We start from the raw sequence: 22,713 nt of genomic DNA, 5'->3' as shown, positions 1-22,713 counted from the left end.
CCGGAGAACGTCGTCTAAATGGATATGAGATGTCTCCTCGACGAATTCAGGACATGCTTCATCGATGACTGACTGAAATACCATGTCGTCATCCATGGAGAGTATGCAATATGCCAAGATCATCATGCTGGCGGTGAAGATGTAGTGCGCGGACATGAAAGTGATTGGATAGCTGCCAAGAATCGTTTTGCGATGCGCCATCAGAATTTCCTCATATGTCTCTATCAAGCAGGTAGCAGATTTGAAAATTTCAGCGGGCACATTAAAGACAGTCTGTGCTACTTCTGGTTGACTCTGCTTGGTGGTGTTTTTGTGAGCCAGGGCTTCGAGAACCAGTGGTTGAAAGACGAATAGAACTGTCGAGTGAAACGCCACAGTACATGTTAGTGAGGCGACCGTGGTAGAGGTAGATAGGTCAGATCTGCTCCGGCGGTACCAGTCTAGTATTGGCCGGAGCTTGTCCTGATACCAGGACAGAGGGCGTTGACCATGTACGTGCTCGGCCAAGTACATGTCCGAGAAGATAGACGATCGGAGGTAGACCAATTGGTAATGGTGACGCGTCTGCACGAGTGTATGCACCTCTACGTCGTGAACCGACTGCGGAAGGCTCAAAATGATGGGGAGCTCTGTCGAGATCATTGACTCGGGGAGATCTGAAGGTCTTCCGAAAAGCTGACCAATAATTCTCTCGATTGAATATAGGCTCCAGAAAGTATACTTTTGCTGCTCCTGCTGAGCCAAGGGCATCGTGATGTCAGGTTCTCTGTGGAAGCCAAGTTCCAGGCAAAGACGACAAGCGTAATCGAGTAGTTTCCAGATGTCTCCCTTGCGTGGGCGGAGAAGACAGTAGATAATCAGAAGCATGAGTGCCTGGAGTGAGTCAATAGAGACTTCCGAAGTGACCTTTGCGACACATTTGACTGCGCCAGCAACAGTGGATTAGCCTTCTGATCACAGTCTTTGACCCGGACAATCAAAGAGATTTGGTGACATGAAGCATGTACAAGACGCCCAGGACGACTACTCACCAGCTTCTAAGTAGCAACCATGATCGCAAGCGATGCGACTGGCATCGTGTCGCGATCGACTAGCACTTGCGATTGCTGCGATGATCTTTATTCGAAAATAGCGGTGGGCTGTTTGACCCTCCAAAGTCTCGGGGTCAGCCGCCCTTGATTCCGTGTCCCAGTACGCCTCAAGGTCGGAGCGAATAGCTACTGCGTCCAGAAAAGGGTACAATGGATGAATGGATGCCATGAACAAGTCCAGCGACTTCTCGACCATATCCTTTGTGACGATGCAGTTGCAGCTTCCGTGGAAGTCGCTATGCTCCATATCGATGGTACTTGCACGTTGAGGAGTTTTCAGACCGTACGCAGAATCGCCGCTTACCCGCGCTGCAGTAGCGACCGTGAGTGCGAAGACGGAGCTGGCACCAAAATACCTCAGATCCGATCCTTGCGGCGTGTTGACCGGATAGTGGGTGCCGTGGCAAATACGATGTGGTTCCTGCGCCGAGTCCCTTTCTGCAAGGCTTGGAGTACTATGATTCGTCTGCGTTCCTGTGTTGAGCACGTCTGACAGAGGAGCTGCCTCTGGAAAACCTGGAGCAGGCACTGACTCGGAGATGACTTGTGATGCGCTTTTCGTCGCCTTCTGTTCCTTGAGCCGATGCAGCGTCTTCAGTAGTGATTGAATGTAGCTGAGTGTGTCAGTGACCCTCTTGGGATGGAACGATCTGTCCTACCTTCGCGGCAATACTTGCTCTACGTTGTGGTCATAGAACAAGCACTCAATCCCAAGCCTTTTGCAGCGACTGCATGCCGGCAAGTTTGTGTCGCATCTGCGTCGACCCTTTTTGCACTTCTGGCAGCTCGGCAACATCTTCAACGCAGCGGCAAGAGAATCGAAATCATGGACGGCGTCGGCAGATGTCTCGTCGCCCGGCTCCGGCTGGTCCAGGCCATCATCAGCGTTGGTCATGGCGCCAAGGGCGACACTGATCGCCATCAGTCGAGAAGTGTCTCGATACTACTCAATGCAATGTACTGCAACGTTGTAGACGACATCTGATCGTATCGCCGCTCGGACAAAACGATAGCAACACCACCGCCTGGAGATGGAATGGGCTCGATGTCGGAGGAGTTTTGAACAGAACTTAAAACCCCGAACCTCAGAAATCTTGGCACTCTTATCACTAGCTTCGAGTAAGGTGCATTGCAATGCATTGGCTCGACAAACAGATTCCCGCAGACGAGCGAAGCCGACAGTGCATTAACTTCATTCTACTGAAGTGCGTTGATAGAGTCTTGTTAATCATTGTAATACCGGATCTACGGAGCGACATGTGGAGCTGTGGGCAGTGCTACTTGATCTAGATCCATACCTTCCCAGCTAAACTGGTCGGTGCCGTCGAAAGCTTCTAGGAACCAATCATCCGTCATCAGGTTGTCCATGTCCATGTCGAAATCGAAGTCGGGCATGCGAGTCGCGGCTGCTCCGGCAAAGAGGCTGTCCAGGGTCGTCGTTCGTGGCAATAAGAAGTTGTTCAGTTCTGAGTCTAGCTCGGTCGGATAAACGAGAGACGCTGCTGGCACTTTCCGAATGACAGCTGTCAGCAATGGAGCTAGCAAGTTCTCAAAACTAGCCGCGAAGTTGGAGATTTCGGTCCAGCCATGCGCAGATATCGCCAACAGGTTCGTGGTGAAGGACTTCATCATGTCGAAGATCTCTGCCGGAGCATGAGCACCGACGATGCTGTCGTAGGCGTGTCGCAAGGCAAAGACGGCAGTCATCGCTGTCTCAGCAGTCTGATGGGATGTGAGCCACATCCTCCGAAGTACCCCACTGCCAATCTGTTCCCGGTGAAAGACTGCCAATCTGCATGCTGCCTCGAACGCCGCAATCAGGCTTCCACTTACCGGCATCGGAACCCGGGGAGACGGACGGTGAAGGCGAAGTAAACAGTACTGTCGTGCGAAATCTGACTGCGAGTCTGATTGAACTTCGTTGTGGTACAGTCGATCGATCGCTTGCTCCATGGATATAATCCAATCTGGCCAACTTTGAGCAATAGGCTTGCCCTGGAAGTGCACTTCAACCAACTCGGACTGTATGCGATTGTACTTAATGAGCTGAATAGCATCTCTGGACACCTTGTAGTCAACGGAAGAGCCTTCGGCATTCCTGCTTTGCATGTCGCAGCAGCTTGGATAGATAGTGTTGATACTCAAGTCAGGGATAGACATGGGTAGCTGTAAAGCAGGTGAAATGGTGCGATCCATCGAGTCTGATGTTGCAAGCAAGTCAGCGTGTGGCTATGCAAAGTATTCATGGTTCAGTCACAGTGACAGAGTGCGACGAGACCATGCCTGCGTGCTGCTTGCTCGGGCAATGCATCATAGATGTGAACAAGATTCGTGGGAACTCACATGCCATCCAAAATATCCGCCGCCTCTTTTCTATGGCTCGGACGTCTTGGCTCTGATGACCGATGATCTCGCGGTGCATGCCCAGGTCTATACATGACCGCATCGCGGCCCCGGCGAGAATCCAGATGTTGCCGCAATTAGGATTGATTTCGGCATAGAGTAGCATCAGTAAATTCGCCTGGATTCCAGCTAATTCGTTTGGAAATAGAGATGGAGCAGACAAATGTGCGCAGCCCTCACGAAAGAGAATCTCCGAGAAGGCGATACACCTGGACTCATGCTGACTCTTCGCGCATCCCAAAGTGGAGGAGATAGCCAGTACGATATAGATCACCAGAAAGTCGAATGATGGCTGTACGCATTCGGCGGATCTGCCAGCCTCTGATTTGCGTAATTTGGCAAGTACGGCGTTAAGGTGGTCCGTGATCTCTGTTGCAAGTAGGATAGCATCTGTGGCACCACATGCCGCACAAACTTGCGCGTAAGAGCGTTGATGACATTGTCTGGTAAGGTCAACAGAGTCGAGCATTCCACGCGATTGCTGTCGACAGAGACTGACACGACCCCACGACGACCTTCTGGACTTGTGCCTGATATTGCTGGGAGGACGGAGGAGGGGGTCAGACCCATGCGCACTCGAGATACCAGATCCGTTAAGCTGGGATCAATTGGTGTGGTGGCCCCGACAATGGCAGATATGGCCGGGCTGTTGATGAACTCAGCCTCTGGTCCACCATCTCTGCCCAGCACTTGAGCTGTCCTTAGAGTATTGGTCCGTACTGAGTCTGTGGTCGCATGTACAGGAGAGGTAGACGGCAGCGATGGTTGTGCGTCAGTTGAGAGCTCAATCTCAAGCTTGGCGATTGCGGACTCAAGAAACTGAACGACGCTTCGAGGCACGTCAATGTCCTGGTTGGCGTTGCTGAAGCCAGCACAAGTGGCTTTCGCCGCACTGCATTGGCCACATACTGGAATGACTCTGTCGCACTATTCTGTAAGCTTGGCTTGCAGGCCAATCTGGAGGATGTCATACTTTGATCTTACGTTTCCGGCACCGTGCGCACGACAAAACCCTCCTCGGACAGCTGGGAGCGTCCCTAGCCATGACAACCTGCCTTTACTGCAGAGCTGCTTCTACTAGCGCAGATACGTGAAGATGCGCCATGTTCCGCCGTGCTGCAATCGTGCGTCCGAATTCATTAACGGGACGCTGGGGCTCGGCGCCCGGCGCATTATTCAGGGCTGGTGGACACGTTCGCTGTAGCCTCCTCGATCACAGCTCCACATCGTGCTTGAGGAGACTACTCGACCTGCGAACATCGTGGGATGCGCCTTCGTGAAAGCAGCTGGAGTGTTTTGAGATAAGACAGTGGGGCTTGTTTTGACGGAGTCGGAGTCGACCGCAGGCTTGGCACAGGCAGCAGAGCCGGTGGAGTTGAACGCCGTAAGGGTCCGGCTTTGGCTCTTCGACCTTGCGACACCCACCAGCAAGGGCTCGAGCAGTCTCGGCGCCACCATGTGCGATAGTTCCGGAATGCAGGTGGAACTCGATAGCATTCTGCGAGACTAGACAGCCGAAGCACTAGTCGTTTGAACAAGTCAATGTGTTTTTCTGGGCGGTGTACAGCGCAGCAAGCGCCTTTGGCAGCTCCAGGTCCGCACATTATGCCATTCGAAGCCAAAGAAATGTGCTTCATTGTACCAGGTCGGACGTCGGGCCAGCGAGGCTTGGCAGAGGTCTCACTGGATTCGAATATCTCGAGCCCAGCAGGTAGATATTGACCTGGAGCATTGCTTGCCAGTGCCGAAAGCAACGACAACATGGGCTTTACGAACGCTAGAATCGCCATCATTGGCGGCGGCCTGGGAGGCATGGCATTCGCCAATGCTGCCGTCCATGTAGGGCTTACCAATATCGATGTCTACGAATCCGCACCACAATTCACAGAAGTCGGCGCTGGTGTTAATATCACCAGGAATGCAAATCGAATACTGGACGCTTACGGGCTCAAGCAGGCGATGCTGTGGAAATCCTCCAGAGATCCGCCATGCTATATGGAGTATCGGCACCAGAAGACCGGCGAGGTTATGGGGCAGATAGACGAATTCGGGCAACCATCGTCAAGACAGATTCATCGCGCCCATCTACTTGATGTCCTCAAAGAACGTCTTCCCTCTTCAATCCTACACACGGGAAAGCGTTTGCGCTCGATAGAGTACACAGGCTCTGAGTATATATTGAGCTTCGAAGATGGCTCCGTCAGCACAGCAACGATCATCATTGGCTGTGATGGCATCAAGTCGGTGGTCAGGCAGCACCTAGGCATAGGAGACTCCCCAAATTACTCGGGACAGGTGGTCTACAGAGGCTACGTGCGCTACGAGGACCTCTCACCGGAGGTTGCAGCTGTGTACCGGAAGACAGTGATCTTCCGTGGCCACCGGAAGCATATCTTGACGCTGCCAATAGGCAACGATGAGTCTCGTACTTCCAGAATCGGCGTTATTGGCTTCGCGAGCGAGCCTCTCAGCGAATGGAAGTCCGAAAGCTGGATGGCTACCGCTCCTATAGACAGTCTACACGAGCACGTCAGAGACTGGGCTTCACCAATTCAGGAGCTCATACAGGGATTGCGGAAGAATCACACGGATGGCAGAATGTTGAAGCAGGCGTTGTACGTCCGCGATCCAGTCGACAAGTGGTTCCACGTCGAAGAGTCGAATCCGGCGCATGGCATTGTCCTCGTGGGCGACAGCGTTCACTCAACTCTGCCACATCAAGGTATGTTTATGATCACCCTGCTTCCAGTGCTGGTAGGTCTGAAAGCTGACTGTGTTGATAGGCCAAGGGACTTGTATGGCTATCGAGTCTGGCATCGCTTTGGCTACCATTCTTCGTAACTGGGGCTCGGATGACCTTGCCTCGAGCTTCCAACTCTACAAGGACATTCGCAAACCACGCACCGATAAGGTCACCCAGACGAGTTACGAAGCAGGACTGTTGGCATCTGCAGACCTGCCTGAGTCTTTTACTGAGACATTCCGACCAGAGTTGTTGAAAGAGCGAATGAGATGGATCATGGAAGGCGACGTTCTAGCCGAGGTTTATCGGAGAGGTGCGCCTTTCTTTGCTAAGCAGCAGGCTGCACCTGCCGTGGGTGAGGCGAAGGTGCAGGTGCAAGCTAGTTTGTGATATCGCATAGTTACTAGTGTTTAGTGGCAGCCTCCAACCCGTGCGCTCCAGCAGTCTACCTAGGTAAAATGATATCTTGTTGGGTCGTCTCTGTATTGGCAGTGATGCCCACCTGTAATTGTCACGCCTGTCTGACCAATGAAGCTGTTGGTTCAAGCGACCAGCGGTTTCTCCAACTCATGTTGCAGGGGGCGCGGCCTCTGGAAGAATCGCCCCGAGCGCCTGGAGCACCATTTTCCAGGGGCGGGGTTTACTCCGGGTTCAAGTTCGAAAAACGCTCCTGACTTAAGGTTGTCCACGGTGCCAACAAACGTCCAGCTCTAGGGCTGTACCTGTACCTATGCATCTGTAACCGGCAATGTTACCTCGGGATATCTGTGAGAAGCTTATGGTCAACATGATTTTTATTGACTGAAAACATCTATGTTTGTATATGAGAGCTCGAGCTCTGCGACGGTGGCTATGAGGGAAGCATCCTAATTCCATGTGCCACGCATGAGTCAAACCTCCCCGAGAGTAATGAAATTTTCCGTGTCCGCCGACTCTTTGAACCCACGTCTTGCGTGAACGCGTGTCCATGTCCCACAACACAGCAGCTGTTGTCTGCTTGACTCAAACACCTGATACCACTTTCTCTGAGGCATCGGCCGACTTGTGGTCAGCATTGTCAGAGTCTTTGGTATACTCTCGACTGACACCATCCATATACTCAAGTGTCTCCTCGCCTGTGATTCCGGTGCCTATCGGCTCGACTTCGTGCCAGGTGGTAGCATTGCCGCCGGGAACGGGCGACAGGAGACAGAGTCCCCAGTACGCAACAGCACCCAGGAAAACCCCGAGCGGGAATCCAAAATAGCCGAGATATTGACCGCCCTTGCTGACACTTTTGACGCCACAAGTGTGCAAGAACCCTGGAATGGCTGGTATCATGCCAATGATGTAGGCTAGGTAGCCACGCCAGTTGAAGCCGAATTTGAAGTAGTACAGACCACCTTCGCGCGAGTTGAATAGTGAAGGAAGATCGATATAGCCTTTTCGCACCAGGAAGTAATCTCCGATGATGACGCCGCAGATCGAGGCGATGAAGATAGAGTATGCGGAGAGATACGAGGTGAACGAGAATGAGCTTTTGGTCAAGTTCCATGGCGTGATCGCGAAGCCGAGAACCAGGGCAATGATCATGCCTCGACGAATGCTGATATATCTGGCGAGGACAGACATGTTAGAATCCGACAATAGGCACGATGGTGCGGACGACTGACCTTGGAGCTAGCGCAGCCGCATCGTTGCCGGACTGTATGAGATTTGCGACAATGACCGTAACAATCTGCGCGAACGAGAAGCCGGCAGCAATGAAGAAGACACCCGCGCGATTAGCCGACGAGTAGTCTGCAAGATATGCAGCCAGAATTCCCATTGGGTCCCAGTTGATCTGATGAGGCGTTAGCTCCTCTCTTGAAGCGACTGATAGCAGTGTCGATTGACGTACCTTTCCAGTCGATGTAGTGATTGCAGAGGCGGATGTGATCATGATACCGAAGAAGGCGATAAATCCAAAGGATACCGTGAACCCGATGAGTTGAGTCCACAGAGCATCAATTGGTCGCCGAGCATAACGACTGAGATCCGCGTTGTTGGCGACGAAAGTCACAACATTGGCAGCTTGAATGAATAGCTGCTGAATGAAAACCTGGGACGGGCATCAGCTACCGTACGCGAAAATGGTGGAGCGAACAACCCAGCCGTGGGATTTGCCCTTCGGTATTTGAGCACCCTGCTTGACAATGTTGCCAACGCCACCAGCTCTTCCGAGGGACCTGGCAGGTGTCAGTGTATCCATGTTGCGAGCCAGGGTAGAGGGGCCTACCAGCCAAAGAAGGCCAACAGGCAAATGGTCGTTACGACAGATTTGACATATATGACCTTCCGGAATTTGTGGACGGGCACGAAAGTGCAACCCATCAGGATAACCCAAGCAATCACGAAGCCGATGAGTCGACCACCCGTCATGGACACATCACTGGGGAAGGGGTTGTTGACTTTGGAGATCCCTTTGGTCCAGGAAAGAATCATGGTATAGACGCAATTGCCGCTGAGATCTGATTCAGTCGAGGCACCAGTGTCAAGAGCTGTGTACTCACGTCTGCACCATCTGCACACCACACCAGATGATGGTCATAGCTTCACGGTTGAACACCGGCCAGTATGCTCCGAAGACGCCGAAGCTGGACCGGGCCAGGACTGGGAATGGGACATGATAGACGGCACCACCACGACCGGTCATGATCATTGGAATGCCTGCGATCAAATGCCCAAGTATGACACAGATCCATGCTTCCCACCACGACAACCCGTTGGTCACCCCAGTTGCTGCGACGGTCCATGAGGTCACACTGAAACATTCGCCAAACCAGAAGAGAGAGTCTTCTATCATTAGCATGGAGCAGAGAGACGGCGAGGACACGACTGACAGGTCCACTTTGTCCAGGTGCGATTCTCGGGCGGCACTGGTAACAGGTCGTGGTTAACAAGTAGCGAATGCTCTTCGCTGATACCTTCCCTGTCGACCTCCAGTTTGCGGAGTATGGAAGATGCACCCATTTTCGGTGGTCCAAGCACACAAGTAATCGCAGCAGATAGTAACGTAACAGAGTGTGAATAAAAATACCGTCAATGTGGAGGCCTTCACTGACTTTGTATATAGGCTCTCTTCATCTTCATCACGACCGAGGTGAGGCTTCGCAGGCGAGCGGAGCCAGACTGTAGTCTAGGCGGCCTGGACTCCAAGACGGCTTTTAGCGCACTAGCATTGTCCATCGATAGCAACTTGAATCTATCGAGTGGTTGATAGTAGAGTCCTGCGACAAGTTGGTCTTTGAGGCGACAAGATGATAACTTCAAAGAGTCGGAGTTGACTCGGAAGTTGATAACAAAAAGCTTGGTGTTGTTGAGGTGTCGTGGAGAATGATTGGGGTAGTTGTCTTATCGGGAGGCACCTAAAGTTTGGTCTAGAGACCCTATTGTCAGGGTTGTAAGGTCGTCGCTTTAGCCCGCACTGCGCTTATCAGCGCCCATGGTCCGAGCGGCTGTGTTGCAAGTCAGCGCAGGATAATGCAGCCCTCGCGGGCATGATGCCGAGAGTCCGAAAGGACAATGCCCCGCCACTAATGCTGCAGCAATGTGCCGCAACGCTCGAAGCAGAATTGGGATTTCATTGCCGATGGCCAAAGTGATCCTTTCATACTAAAATACCAAGCTGGAGTCCAACATGGGCGGTTTGAGAAGCAAAAAATAATCAGGATTCCGAACAGACGAACAGACCTCTGCCACTATCATGGGTTCACTCGGCATAGAAGAGCTTCCACAGACTGGAACAGAGTTTCCTTTCCCCATTGTGTCCTTCGAGCCGTTTCTAAGTGGTGGTGAAGCTGGGCGTCAAACCGTAGCAGCCAAGCTGTACGATGCATTCCACAACTTTGGCTGGGTATACCTCAAGGACTTTGGCATCTCTGAAGCCGAGATCGAGCAGATGTTCGCAAGGGTAGGCTCCCCAATTGTCGATGCGTGGCTGCTCAGCTTGAGCTGACAATTGTTGGTGCGCAGAGTGCACAATTCCATGGCCAACCACTTGAGCAGAAATTGAAGTACAAGCTCAACGATCCGTCAGTTAGTCAAGGATACACTGCCGACGGAGCAGAATCGAGCGATCCACATGGCGGACGTAGTCACAAGGAGTGCTACGAGCATCGCCGAGTCAATAAGCTTGCTCCTGCCGCAGGTGATCTTGACGACTGGACAGCCTGGGCCGACGACTTTTACAACGTGAGTCGTGCACGAGTGCCGCGTCTTTCCACTGATCATTGATTGTCGCAGAAATTGATTATCCTCGCCGGTCATGTCCGTGATGCATTGGCGATGGTCCTGGGCCTTGAGCCAGAAGCATTCCAAGCACAGCTGAAGCAATTGGACGGACAGTTGCGATTGCTGAACTATATGGGCGTACCACGGAAGGTGCTAGAGGAGGGTCGAAACTTTCGTATTAATCCTCACTGCGACTATGGCCTCTTCACACTCTTGTTCCAGGACCAGATCGGAGGTCTCGAAGTCGACAGATTCCACGACGGGAAATTCGTAGCGGCGACGCCTATTCCTGGCACATGCGTCATCAATGTTGCAGATTTACTGCAACGGCTCTCCAATGATCGGCTAAGATCGACAAGGCACCGTGTCGTCGCGCCGCAGATGACGAAAGAGATGTCGGACGCCATTGGGCCTGACGGCGTGTTGCCAGCCCGCAAGTCAACAGCGTTCTTCGTCCATCCAGCTCGTGACACCTTGATAACTCCCATGGTGGAAGAAGGCGAGAATGGTCCTCATTATGACCCGGTGGCGGCAGGCTGTTGGAGAGACGCAATCACCGCGAAGAATTATCGCCTTCCAATTCCCATGGCCACACCAGAGCAGGTACAGGCGGCCAAATGCGTTGAGATGCGGTACATGATGGCGGCGAATATCGAGAAGAAGCCACGCGTGATCTGAGCAGGCTGCGAAGCGGGGTCCACATACAAAATACCACTATGCGATAGGCAATCTGAAGATTGATAGCGCGCTTCGTGTGATGCCTCAGAGTCGGGCGCATAAGTCTGCAAGAGCTTTCATTGTGGGCAACGCCGGAGCACCTCGAGGTCAGGCTACCGTAGCTTCGTTGACGTGTTCGTTCGCGGCTACGCCCATGCTCGATTGGTACTGCTGTCGGATTCCATGACTTGAAGAGCAACAGTGGCCAAGGTCACTTCTCGCAAAGACCTGCCTCTTTCGACGGCACAGTCATCCGCGACCGTACGTTCGCCTTCTTTCGCTTGTGCTTGCACTACGTGCCGGTCATGCGGAGACACATCGGCGCAGGAGCCTGAAGTGTGCTTGTGGTGTTCGTGCTTGCATGTGTTGGGCAGCTTCGTCAAGAGATCGAGCTCCAACTGTGGTTGCCTTACAGGCGTCGATCTAAGCCTGGAGCAGAAAGTGTAGGCGATTTGGGTCGCCTATTTTGCTGCCTTCTTCTCCAATTCGACTCCCCACCTTTCTCCTGAGACCCTGAATTTGAATCGCTGTGTCCCTCACCGAAATTTCGTTGACAACTGCACGGCGTTGCTGTTTCTTTCATAGACATCGTAGCTCACATGACGAGATCTTGAGCTGCGACCTCCATCTGTTGTCTCATTGCCGCAATCATGCAACAACGACAGCGACCGAAGCTGTCGTAGCCACTCCACGAATCTCGACCGCAGCCAACGACCCTCCAGCGAAAGCACTACCAGAAGATAAGTTCTTCTGGACCTACACAGAAGAGCCACACCGAACACGGCGGCAGGCCATCATCAAGTCGCACCGCGATGTACTCCAGCTATGTGGTCCCGAGCCGCTCACTAAATACGTTGTGCTGGCCGTGGTCGCGCTACAGATCAGCTGCGCTGTCCTCCTGAAGGATACACCGATCGTGTCATGGCCATTCTTCTTGACGGCATACATCGTTGGGGCGACGGCGAACCAGAATCTGTTCCTCGCCATCCATGAAATATCACACAACCTCGCCTTTCGAACACCTATCTACAACAGACTGCTCGCCATTTTCGCGAACCTCCCGATCGGAATTCCATACTCGGCAGGCTTCAGACAGTATCATCTGACACACCACAAGTCACTTGGCGTCGATGGCCTAGACACCGATCTTCCGACCGCGTTTGAAGCCGTCTTTCTCGACTCGGTTGCAGGCAAAGCATTTTTCGCCACGTTCCAGCTCCTCTTCTACGCCATCCGGCCCATGTTCATCTTCAAGATACCATTTGGACCGATCCACTTCCTCAATATTGCCGTCCAGGTCGTCTTCGACGCCATAGTCATCCGCTATCTTGGTGGGCACGCCTTGTCGTACTTCATCCTCAGCAGCTTCCTCGCCGGCTCGCTCCACCCATGTGCAGCACACTTCATCTCCGAGCACTACGTTTTCGAGCGATCACAAGTAAAAGGAGCAAAGATGCCACGAGATGTGCCAATACCAGAGACGTTCTCATACTATGGACCCTTGAATGTCCTTACATACAATGTGGGCTACCACAACGAGCATCACGACTTTCCTGCGGTGCCCTGGACGCGGTTGCCGAGGTTGTACGAGATAGCTAAGGAGTTCTACGAGCCGCTGCCGTATCATAAGAGCTGGCCGTATGTCATCTGGCAATTTATACTGGACAAGGAGGTGGGCATGTGGTGCAGGGTGAAGCGAGCAGAAGGTGGGCGATTAGTGGGTGCGTGGAAGGAGAGCGAGGTTCAAAGCTAGAAGCGGGCACCTCGATCTGAACATAGGTTACGATAGAACAATCCTGGATACTTTCTGGACGGTACTGACGACGTTCTGCGTGTCCTCTTGTTTCGTGGTGGGAGTCTGTTCTGGGAAGGCACGCGACGCGTCGTCTGCAACGCGACTTTCCTCGCACCTAAAAACAATTTTCCTCTCGCCTACCCATGACTATCCATTTTGCTTTGAACAGATTCGATCACACAGCTCAGACACTATGTCGTCATGGACTCGCGGCAGCACTGCCAGTCGAGGCAGGTTCGCAGGTCGCGGATCTGGACGTGGGCACGGACGAGGTGCAGGACGGACGAGCCAACGCGGCCGACCTTCGAAGAGCAGCTCTCGGCAGTCTCGAGCACCCTCTGTCGTCAGTCGTCCAGCGAGTCACTGGCAAAGCGGCTCCGGATCAAGACGTGCATCTCCGCCAGCACGACGAGCTACCTCCGAACTACCTCGAGCGCGATGGGATCATGCAGCCACGCCTCAACAAGCAACGAGACCGACCGATGAAGACTTTCCGGACGAGACTGCAGATGTGATCATCATGGCTGTTGACTGCAAAGATCATGGGACGATTGGATGTGCATATTATGTGGCCAAAGAAGAGCGGCTGTTCTGCATGCAGGACGTTCCAAAGGGAAGTCGGGAGATCGTCGACAGGCGTATGTGGTGCTGAACAGGAGTCTGGTTCCGATCAAGCTGACCGTCACAGTGAAGCTCGACATCCAGCCGACTCTGCTTCTCCTCTCGACTCGCATCGACTCCAAGCTGGACCTTACTGCCATCCCTGCAGACGATGGTACGACCACGTCCGCCTTTCGACGCCCAGCTGATGAGAGCAGACACACGCACCACCCATACCGCTGGCCATGAGACTGAGCTTCGCCCAAACCCCGACTTCAGCTACGAAGATGCACAGATGAAGCTGGCCAACCTCAATCTGGGCCACACAGAACAGAGCATTCGCTTTCTGGTACCAGGCGAGAACGAGAATGTCAACGAGCATACAAGAGCAGACGAGATCGGTCTCACTGATCGACCAGGTAACCTCATGCAGATTTCTGCTTCTCTCGATCTCGACAGTCAGGTCAGCATCGGCTGTATGGGTGCTGCGATCGGATGCCTCCAGCGGAAAAGAGCTTCGGAATACTTGCCCAACGATGCCGATGCCTCGAACGTGTACAAGATTGCGAGTGTTGACTTGTTTGCCTTCCACAATACCATGTCGGTGCACCCCACGAGCCCGGAGCTCTCGCTAACTTGAGCAGGTTCGTCAATGCAGACACGTTGTCCGCCCTGCAGATCATCATGCCCGAGACGCATCCGAACGTCTTCAATCAAGGCCCAGGCACCACCGGATCCAAGGAGTCGCTCTCAGTCTACGGCCTGTTCCACAGCTATGCTCGTACACCTCAAGGCAAAGCACGCCTGCGACAGCTCTTCCTACGCCCTTCCCTGGACAAGGAGGAGATCAACGGGCGTCTCGACTTCGTCTCAATCCTCACTCGACCGGACAATCACACCGCCCTCGATCGACTGAGCAAGAGCCTAAGCAAAATCAAGAATCTGCGCTCAACAATGGCTATGCTTCGACGCGGCATCGAGGCAGGCACCAAGTACAGCAGCTTCAAGAGCGGCGTCTGGTCCACACTGCTCGAGTTCTGCTACTACGCTATCGATATTGTCGATGCTCTGCATGAGGTCGCCGGGGCCGAGCGACTGCTCATCTGCAGTCAAGTCACCGAGACCCTCGACAAGTTCCGCCTCAAGCAGGTCGGTCGTCACATCTACGAAGTCGTCGACCTCGAGCTGTCACAGGAGCAGCATCGTACTGTCGTCAAGCGAGGAGTCGACGAAAACCTTGATCAGATAAAGGATGTCTACGACGGCATGGACGAGTTGCTGTCGCAGGTGGCGGTCGATATCGCGCGAGGCATGCCGCAGGACCTGGACTGCCGCATCAACGTTATCTTCTTTCCCCAGCTAGGCTTCCACATCACAGTACCTCTTAACGAGCTCACCATGCAGCCGGTGTGGGACGGCGACGGCTTGTGGGAGCGAATGTTCACTACCCAAAACACCGCATACTTCAAGGAAGATAAGACACGCCTGATGGACCAGGAGATTGGTGATCTGTGGGCCAACATCTGCGACATCGAGATTGAGCTTGTCTACGATCTGGCTCAGCGCGTACTCGAGGATCAGCAGCTGATGCTTGCATCGTCAGACGTCCTCGGCGAGCTGGACTGTCTCCTCGCGCTCGCTCACGGAGCCGTCGCTCACCAGCTTGTCCGGCCGCGAATCGTGGATGACAATGTCATCTCGGTCACGGGTGGCAGACACATTCTGCAAGAAATGGTTGTTCCCAGCTACGTGCCCAACAATGCTTCTCTCCGCGGCGGGGACTGCGACAACGACGAATATCGCACGCTACCAACCATGACAGTCCTGACTGGGCCCAACTACTCCGGCAAGTCCATCTACCAGAACTCGGTCGCCATCATCGCGTACATGGCCCAAGTCGGCAGTTTTGTACCTGCGGAGCGTGCCACATTGGGCATCACAGACAAGATCCTAACCCGCATCTCCACTACCGAGACGGTCAGCAAGACGCATTCGGCATTCATGATCGATCTACAACAGGCCGGTCTGGGGCTCAACTCTTGCACCAACCGCAGTCTGATCATCATCGACGAGTTCGGCAAAGGCACCGACACGGCAGACGGTGCTGGTCTCATGGCTGGCGTGCTGCAGTATCTCCTCGAGCTGGATCTTGCTGCGCCAAAAGTGCTCGCTGCAACGCACTTCCACGAGGTGTTCGAGCTGGGATTGTTCGGAGACGATGAGCCGAACCTGAAGCATGCGCACATGGAAGTCCGGGTTGACAAGCGCGACGACACAACAACTCTTACCTCGTACTTGACCACCAGCAATGGTAAGCAACCTGCCCAGTCCACCCGCAGCACGACTAGCAACAATAACTTCGAGCCGGCCGAACGCGTCACCTACCTCTATCAGCTCGACCCAGGCCGCTCAACGCTCAGCTACGGCGCGCAGTGTGCGGCCATGAATGGCATTCCGGGCCCAGTCATCGAGCGAGCCGTGGAGCTGGGCCAATGTCTTGCTCGAGGGCAGGACTTGGTCAGTATGTGCTCGCGCCTATCACGGCAGGAGACAGAGGACCTGAAGGTGGCAGAGCGGACGGCGAGGCGGTTCCTGGCGGAGGACTTTGAGGTTGACTTCGTCGATGAGGAGGGTGTGAACGATGTGCTGGATGCGATATTGGGAGAAATCGATGGGAAGCTCGGTGGAAACGTTGGCCAAGAGGACAGGAGGAGTGTTGATGAACTGGACAGTGACGCTGTTACAGTAACTGAGTACAGCACGACGAATTAGATTGATCCGGGCTGCTGCGGATCGAGCGAAGTCTCCTTACTGGCGAACAGCAGGAGAGCACGGCATGGGAGGTATGAAATCTCGTTCAGTATTATGAGTCAACGTACCCTGAGTGTGCCTGGCGGCCAAGTAAATATATTCACGCTATCCCGAGGAGCGCCCAAAAAACGATTTTTTCCTACTTCTCACAGCCCCAGTCGCGATATCGGCTAGTGATTGACACTCTGTCTGCAATGCCATGAGCATCAGACCTTGAACAATGTAGCTCCAGAGGGCATGGTTCCACGTGCGCGATACCTACTATTCAAGAGAAACCGGATGACTGGTCTCTTGGCGGCTCAGCCTTGTCGCCAAACACAGCCTCGTTGGACACGACTGACGGTCTTCAAGGGAGTTCATCACGCGAAATCAACTTTGCCGCGATGTATGCGGCGGCGCGCATCGGATGACAGCTGACGCTTTGGCTCGCCAGACTTCTGGACATGCGTTCGCACAAATGCGATTGGAACATGTCTCGAACCTGGCATTGAGACCCTTGCGACTGCTTGGACTGCGTCCGAAGAGCCGCTCTGCACGAGAACCGCTGGTACCGAGCATCGAACCGAGAGCGTGCATCGCTACAGGACTGAACCGATCAACATCATTCACTTCCGCTTCTACCACCACTGTCCATAGCGTGCACGGCAGGTGTCAAAGTCATCTCTGCCAGTTGACGCGCCAGATGTTGTGGGAAAGCAGGAGCGAGCGATGATTGGCCGCCGAAGCTCCACGCCGATAACGTGCTTGCTTTCGAGAATGTCGACTTCGCGTCTGCCGCTGCGACCGCAGCATGGTCTCGCTTCACCTGTCCGTCGCCCGCCGGCTTTTCGCAAATGCGGGGCTCGCTTGCTCAAGGCCTTTACGACGGCCTTCCTGACAGTCACAGGTCTTGGAAAGGCGTCCGCCGTGAGTCTTCGACGCGACTACTCTTCGGTGCAAATCTGTGGTCGCCAACGCATGACGGAAAGGGCTACCAGGACCCTTAGCGGCCCGAAGCACGTGGCGCCCTGCGTGGCATCTGGCTCAGTGGCACTAATAATTTTCAGCCCTTCTTCGCTGGACCGTCGCGCTCCCTACCGTTGGCAATATGCCCGAGTCGGCGTCGTCGAAAGTATCCCTCTCGCATGTTGACGAATCACTTTGGAAATCTGGAAGAATTGAATTGGTGTGTATGAAGTACGTGGTAGGTCAGAGTCTGTCTTATCGCTTCTCTCGACGAATTGACACTAGCACCATGATGCAACGTCCCCTCCCCATCACGCCATCCACCTTCGCGCACCTGAATCTCAGCATCTATGCTCGTGTCAAGCTTGTCTGGACCTCTTTTTGAGAAGTCTTGACATGCTTGTGTCGCGATGGTTGTTCTCGGCAATTTATGGGCTTGAAAAGCGATCGATCTAGCCCATCACGCAAGATACTCAGAGACTGTCGGTACGGATCTAGCAAGCGACCACCCCTGTCCTCGCTGCTGAAATTTCGAGCACCGGAGCTCTGGTACATGTATATATAAGCCTCCCTTGGTATATGTCAAGCATTATCTCGGTAGATTCTTAGCTATTTTCAAGCTTCCAGGGTTGGCAGCAATCGGTCACAATGGCTACCAAGGAAGGCCTCATCGAAGCGTTTCCTACCAGCTCCCCTACTGCCAAACCGCAACGCCGTCAAAAGTGGTACCACCTCTTCGGCAAAGATGTGAGCCATGTCTCTGTCGATGAAGGCTACGAGGTGGGCTCGGAGACCTCTTCCCTGGACGAGGGTGTTGTCGATAACCACCACAACATATGGGAAGCTCCCGAAGCACACGACATCTACAAGTTCGTGGATGGATTTGAGGGTGCCCACCGATTTGATGCTACGGCCAAGTGGACAGTGGAAGAAGAGAAGAAGTTGATCAGGAGGGTATGTTCGATCTCCATTTGGCGGAACAGCTACTGATCTTGCAAAAAGCTCGACTGGCGAGTTGCTCTTCCAGCATGCATCATGTTCTTCGCCCTCCAACTAGACCGCGGCAACATCACCCAGGCACTTTCCGATAACATGCTCAGTAAGTCGGCAGCTGACCTTTCTGACATATACTGATTCCCATGCAGAGGACCTCGGCCTGAACACCGATGACTACAACAACGGCATGACTATCTTCTACTGCTCCTTCTTGTTCGCCGAATTGCCGTCCCAGGTGATTGGCAAGAAGCTCGGACCCGATGTCTGGATTCCGATACAAATGGTCCTGTGGAGCGTTGTTGCCATGTCGCAAGCCGCCCTCCACGGAAGAACCAGCTTCTTCATTTGTCGGTGGCTTTTGGGAATGCTCGAGGGTGGTGAGTAGCATGCCATCTCTCCCACACGATTCACTGACCAGTCCAGGCTTCATTCCTGATACCATCCTATATCTGTCCTACTTTTACAAGAACTCCGAGCTTCCACGCCGTCTGAGCTGGTTCTGGACTTCCTACCAGAGCACCCAGATCGTTGGCGCGTTCCTCGCCTACGGCATTCTCCACCTCCGAGGCCACAGCGGTCTGCATGAGGGCTGGCGGTATCTGTTCCTCATTGAAGGCGCCCTCACCGCCACCATAGGTATCCTGACCTTCTTGTACCTGCCGCCCTCGCCCACACAAACCGCACGAGTCGGCTGGAAGGGCCTACTGCGCCCGAAATCAGGCTGGTTCAACGAGCGCGAAGAAGTCATCATGGTCACACGTGTCATCCGCGACGATCCTGGCAAGGCTACGATGCACAACCGACAGGGCTTGAGCTTGACTCTCCTGTGGGAAGCTCTGACAGACTACGATATGTGGCCAATCTATCTCATTGGGCTTTCCTGGACAATCCCCAACACCCCGCCGATGGCATATATCACGCTTACCTGCAAGGCTCTCGGCTTCGACACGTTCGAGACCAACCTGCTCACCATCCCCGCCTATACCCTCTTCATCATACAGCTTCTCTTCTGGACGTGGGTGTCGGAGAAGATCAACCAGCGCATCCTCCTCGGCATCGTGGGCCAGTTCTGGTCCCTACCATTGCTCATCGCCCTGGTCACCCTCCCACCCGTATTCGCCGGCTCCAACTGGTCCAAATGGGTACTCTCAACCCTCCTAGTCGGCTATCCCTACATCCACGCCATCCTCGTAGCCCTCACCTCTCGCAATGCGGGCTCGGTTCGTACACGCACAGTCGGCTCTTCGCTGTACAACATGGCCGTACAGCTCTCCAATATCTTCTCCTCCCAGATCTACAGACAGAACGACAAGCCGTACTACTACACCGGCAACAAGGCCCTGTTGGGGGTTCTGGCGTGGAATGTCTGCGTGTTCGTCTTTGCGAAGGTGTACTATGTCACGAAGAACAACAAGCGGGATAAGATTTGGGGTGGGATGAGTCGGGAGGAGAGGGTGCATTATTTGAAGACGACGGAGGATAAGGGGAATAAGAGGCTGGACTTTAGATTTGGTTCTTAGACCATACCACAGACCACTGGGGATGAGCGTTGCTGTGTTACGGCAGAGACAATCCTGGCTCCTGCCAGGGCCGTGAACTTTAGAATAAGCAATGTCAAACTCGGCTATCTCTGCCATCTAAGTTCGTTACGCCTGATCATTCAAGTGTAGAGGACACGCTAGGAAGACACAAAAGGGCATATTCCTCGAATCCGTGACATCGGGACAGACGATAATGGAGGATGCTGTGTTGCAACACTTTGTACCCAAATTGCGTGATTTCGGCCCTTCCAGTCCACACTCGGGACCTCATTGCGTGCTTCAGCTGCCTTGCGATTACTGCATCATCTAGAAGCCCGAATCATACTATGGGGTCCGATGAGGGGAGTTTCGAACCGATGCTCGATGGCGTGATAGTTCGTGCTACCGGGTAGTCTGCATTGTCTGGACTCTGAACCAGTACATGACTCACGGCATCAGTTGCTACCGTACATATACTTCTGTCATCGACAAACTGAGCTACCTGTGAGCCTGTCTGCAGAATCAGCACCAAATCTCGCTGCCCAGTACATCACAACATCATGGCCCCAATCGCCATTTCTCCAGAAGAGGACGTCCACAAGAACGGCAGCGACGCTTCCACCAAGCATCGAAATGCCAAGCCACTCAAGAAGAGCGGTGCTCTGGATGGCACCTTCAAGTTTGAGGACGTTACCCCAGCGATCGGCAGAGAGTACCCAACGACCAACATCGTGGATGACTTGCTGAACAGCTCCGACGCCGACGCGTTGCTTCGGGATCTCGCTATCACCAGTAAGTTCATTCCACTCACCGTCTCCAAGCCACAGAAACCAGCAAAGCTGACAGCTGTGTCTAACCTCAAGTCTCCGAGCGCGGCGTCGTCTTCTTCCGCAAACAAACAAACCTAACCAACGACCTCCAGAAGCAATTCATCCTCCGCTTGGGCGAGCTCTCCGGCCGTCCCAGCACCTCTACTCTGCACATCCACCCCATGCTCAACAGCACCAACGAGTTCGGCGTCCCGGACAACGAAATTAGCACTATTTCGTCGCTCGCTCGGAAGAAATTCTTCGTCCCTGACGCGCCACGGGACAACCGCAAGTACGACGCTGCCGCGTGGCACAGCGATATCCAATTCGAGCCCAACCCAGCGGACTACACGAGTCTGCGCCTAACCCAGCTGCCGGCTACGGGCGGCGATACGCTCTGGGCGTCCGGTTACGACATCTTCGACCGCTTCAGCAAGCCCTACCAGAAATTCCTCGAGGGCCTAACCGCGACGTTCGTGGGCGATGGGTTCCTCAAAGCCGAAGCATCAGGCAAGGCGAAGCTGTACAAAGAAGCGCGAGGCTCGCCGGCGAATGTAGGCGGGGAGTTGAGCGCTGTGCATCCGTTGGTGAGGACGAATCCGGTGACGGGTTGGAAGAGTTTGTTTGCGATTGGGAATTTTCCGAAGTATATTAATGAGTTGAATGCGGAGGAGAGTGAGGAGTTGTTGAAGAGGTTTAGGGGGTTGGTTGTTGAGAATCATGATTTGCAGGTTAGGTTTAAGTGGCGGGATGAGAATGATATTGGTGAGTCGTCCCCATTGCTTGTGTGGCTGCGGTTAGAGAGGTGTGAGAGGCGCTTACTGACTGTCGAGCAGCGATTTGGGATAATCGCAGTGTGTTCCACGCCGCCACGTTCGACTATGACGGGCTAGGGGATCGCTTTGGGAATCGCGTTGTTGGGATCGGCGAGAGGCCGTACCTTGATCCGAACAGTATCACGAAGGCGGAAGCGCTGGGTCACGAACGAAGCGAGGTCAGTGGCACGAACGTGTTGTGAGGTTGGCTTGCATGGACCGCGTTTCGACTAGTTCACAATGTGAAGAACCCTCCACACGAGTCCGGAAGTGTTGCAACATCAGGGTCCGACAGCATCTAGGAGTGCATATTCGCCTTGTGTAAAAAGCATGGAGATCTGAATGCGTGGATCCGGAAGCAAGAACGACTTTCAATGGTGTTGATGAACACAGAAACCTAGCCGCGGAAGCAGCCGCTCTCTGCCCGCGCGACGTCAGTATTCTTCCAGATACGTTTCTTGACTTAACGTGACGGCATCAACGCAACACGTCGTAATTGATCCAAGTATTACTGTTGTGCCGCGCCGCTGCTTCCGCAATGCGTTGATTGCGATCTGCTTGCATAAGTATTCCTGAAGTACTGGTCTTAAATTTCAGAAACCCCCGAGTCAACGTGCTTCCGCTCCGCCTCCCCACAGTGATCCACTACGCAACGAGCATGACCGAATCCAATCGCGGCACTCCACAGCGCCTCTATCGCTTCAGCCTCTACGTCAAGAAGCGCGACGACATGACTGATGAGGAGTTTGGAAAGCATTGGAGCACGAGTCACCCGCCACTCGTGCAGGAGTGGATGGTCAAGTATGGGATCGTGAAGTACGTCCAGGTGGGTAGTTCGTGAATAGCACGTGCGTGGGAAATTAGGCGCTGCTGTACTGTGCTCACTGTCGAGGCGCGGCGGCCACTGGGGTCTTACCGAAACAGCGAGCAGCTGAGCTGATTCGACGTGGGACGTAGTACCACACGCCGTCATTCATAAAGGACGAAACAGTTGAGACCTGGGAAGAGCTCAAGGACCTGGAGATGCAGCAGTGGGATGGCGTCGTTGAGATCACGGTGCGGCGCATCAAGGACTTTGTCAATGCGAGGAAGGATAAGTACTATCTTGGGACGGTGATTCCGGACGAGGAGTACGTCAGACCCTCCTGCTCCGCTCCCTTTCCTTGCCCTCTCAGACGTGGTTCCGACTTGCGCGATGCAGGCAGCGGAGTCCACAC

At 53.8% G+C, this 22,713-nt stretch overlaps 10 protein-coding genes across 10 annotated transcripts; 6 read left to right on the top strand and 4 right to left on the bottom strand.

Moving 5' to 3' along the window:
• Positions 1-1,023: 1,023 nt before the first annotated feature.
• AB675_9904 (uncharacterized protein) lies at positions 1,024-1,986 on the bottom strand (the record flags this gene model as incomplete). Its single annotated transcript, XM_018150480.1, has 2 exons — positions 1,024-1,705; positions 1,868-1,986. The coding sequence occupies 2 exons, from the start codon at positions 1,984-1,986 to the stop codon at positions 1,024-1,026; spliced, it is 801 nt and encodes a 266-aa protein (XP_017995286.1).
• A 350-nt stretch (positions 1,987-2,336) lies between these two features.
• AB675_9903 (uncharacterized protein) lies at positions 2,337-2,798 on the bottom strand (the record flags this gene model as incomplete). The annotated part of the gene is made up of 1 exon (XM_018150479.1): positions 2,337-2,798. The coding sequence occupies one exon, from the start codon at positions 2,796-2,798 to the stop codon at positions 2,337-2,339; it is 462 nt and encodes a 153-aa protein (XP_017995341.1).
• Positions 2,799-3,764: 966 nt separating this feature from the next.
• Positions 3,765-4,539, bottom strand: AB675_9902 (uncharacterized protein; the record flags this gene model as incomplete). The annotated part of the gene is made up of 2 exons (XM_018150478.1): positions 3,765-4,421; positions 4,468-4,539. 2 exons carry the CDS (start codon positions 4,537-4,539, stop codon positions 3,765-3,767), a joined length of 729 nt encoding a protein of 242 aa, XP_017995307.1.
• Positions 4,540-5,255: 716 nt separating this feature from the next.
• On the top strand, positions 5,256-6,627 carry AB675_9901 (Salicylate hydroxylase; the record flags this gene model as incomplete). Its single annotated transcript, XM_018150477.1, has 2 exons — positions 5,256-6,216; positions 6,278-6,627. The coding sequence occupies 2 exons, from the start codon at positions 5,256-5,258 to the stop codon at positions 6,625-6,627; spliced, it is 1,311 nt and encodes a 436-aa protein (XP_017995319.1).
• Positions 6,628-7,239: 612 nt separating this feature from the next.
• On the bottom strand, positions 7,240-9,228 carry AB675_9900 (Allantoin permease; the record flags this gene model as incomplete). Its single annotated transcript, XM_018150476.1, has 7 exons — positions 7,240-7,831; positions 7,890-8,059; positions 8,117-8,317; positions 8,366-8,444; positions 8,495-8,719; positions 8,769-9,051; positions 9,099-9,228. The coding sequence occupies 7 exons, from the start codon at positions 9,226-9,228 to the stop codon at positions 7,240-7,242; spliced, it is 1,680 nt and encodes a 559-aa protein (XP_017995329.1).
• A 733-nt stretch (positions 9,229-9,961) lies between these two features.
• AB675_9899 (Dihydroceramide delta(4)-desaturase) lies at positions 9,962-12,958 on the top strand (the record flags this gene model as incomplete). Its single annotated transcript, XM_018150473.1, has 4 exons — positions 9,962-10,168; positions 10,231-10,449; positions 10,501-11,157; positions 11,813-12,958. The coding sequence occupies 4 exons, from the start codon at positions 9,962-9,964 to the stop codon at positions 12,956-12,958; spliced, it is 2,229 nt and encodes a 742-aa protein (XP_017995309.1).
• A 562-nt stretch (positions 12,959-13,520) lies between these two features.
• On the top strand, positions 13,521-16,372 carry AB675_9898 (uncharacterized protein; the record flags this gene model as incomplete). The annotated part of the gene is made up of 4 exons (XM_018150472.1): positions 13,521-13,638; positions 13,689-13,775; positions 13,819-14,200; positions 14,245-16,372. The coding sequence occupies 4 exons, from the start codon at positions 13,521-13,523 to the stop codon at positions 16,370-16,372; spliced, it is 2,715 nt and encodes a 904-aa protein (XP_017995321.1).
• A 1,632-nt stretch (positions 16,373-18,004) lies between these two features.
• Positions 18,005-19,872, top strand: AB675_9897 (putative transporter; the record flags this gene model as incomplete). The annotated part of the gene is made up of 4 exons (XM_018150471.1): positions 18,005-18,310; positions 18,359-18,455; positions 18,502-18,729; positions 18,776-19,872. The coding sequence occupies 4 exons, from the start codon at positions 18,005-18,007 to the stop codon at positions 19,870-19,872; spliced, it is 1,728 nt and encodes a 575-aa protein (XP_017995278.1).
• Positions 19,873-20,432: 560 nt separating this feature from the next.
• AB675_9896 (Alpha-ketoglutarate-dependent sulfonate dioxygenase) lies at positions 20,433-21,699 on the top strand (the record flags this gene model as incomplete). The annotated part of the gene is made up of 3 exons (XM_018150470.1): positions 20,433-20,664; positions 20,736-21,446; positions 21,518-21,699. The coding sequence occupies 3 exons, from the start codon at positions 20,433-20,435 to the stop codon at positions 21,697-21,699; spliced, it is 1,125 nt and encodes a 374-aa protein (XP_017995300.1).
• A 455-nt stretch (positions 21,700-22,154) lies between these two features.
• Positions 22,155-22,626, top strand: AB675_9895 (uncharacterized protein; the record flags this gene model as incomplete). Its single annotated transcript, XM_018150469.1, has 2 exons — positions 22,155-22,322; positions 22,454-22,626. Coding segments are annotated over 2 exons (341 nt in total), but the record flags the coding sequence as incomplete, so codon positions are not given.
• Positions 22,627-22,713: the final 87 nt, after the last annotated feature.

The sequence above is a fragment of the Cyphellophora attinorum genome (assembly GCF_001299255.1).
Source record: "Cyphellophora attinorum strain CBS 131958 chromosome Unknown Contig41, whole genome shotgun sequence".
Taxonomy (NCBI): domain Eukaryota; kingdom Fungi; phylum Ascomycota; class Eurotiomycetes; order Chaetothyriales; family Cyphellophoraceae; genus Cyphellophora; species Cyphellophora attinorum.
This window is presented reverse-complemented; position numbering and strand designations above follow the sequence as displayed.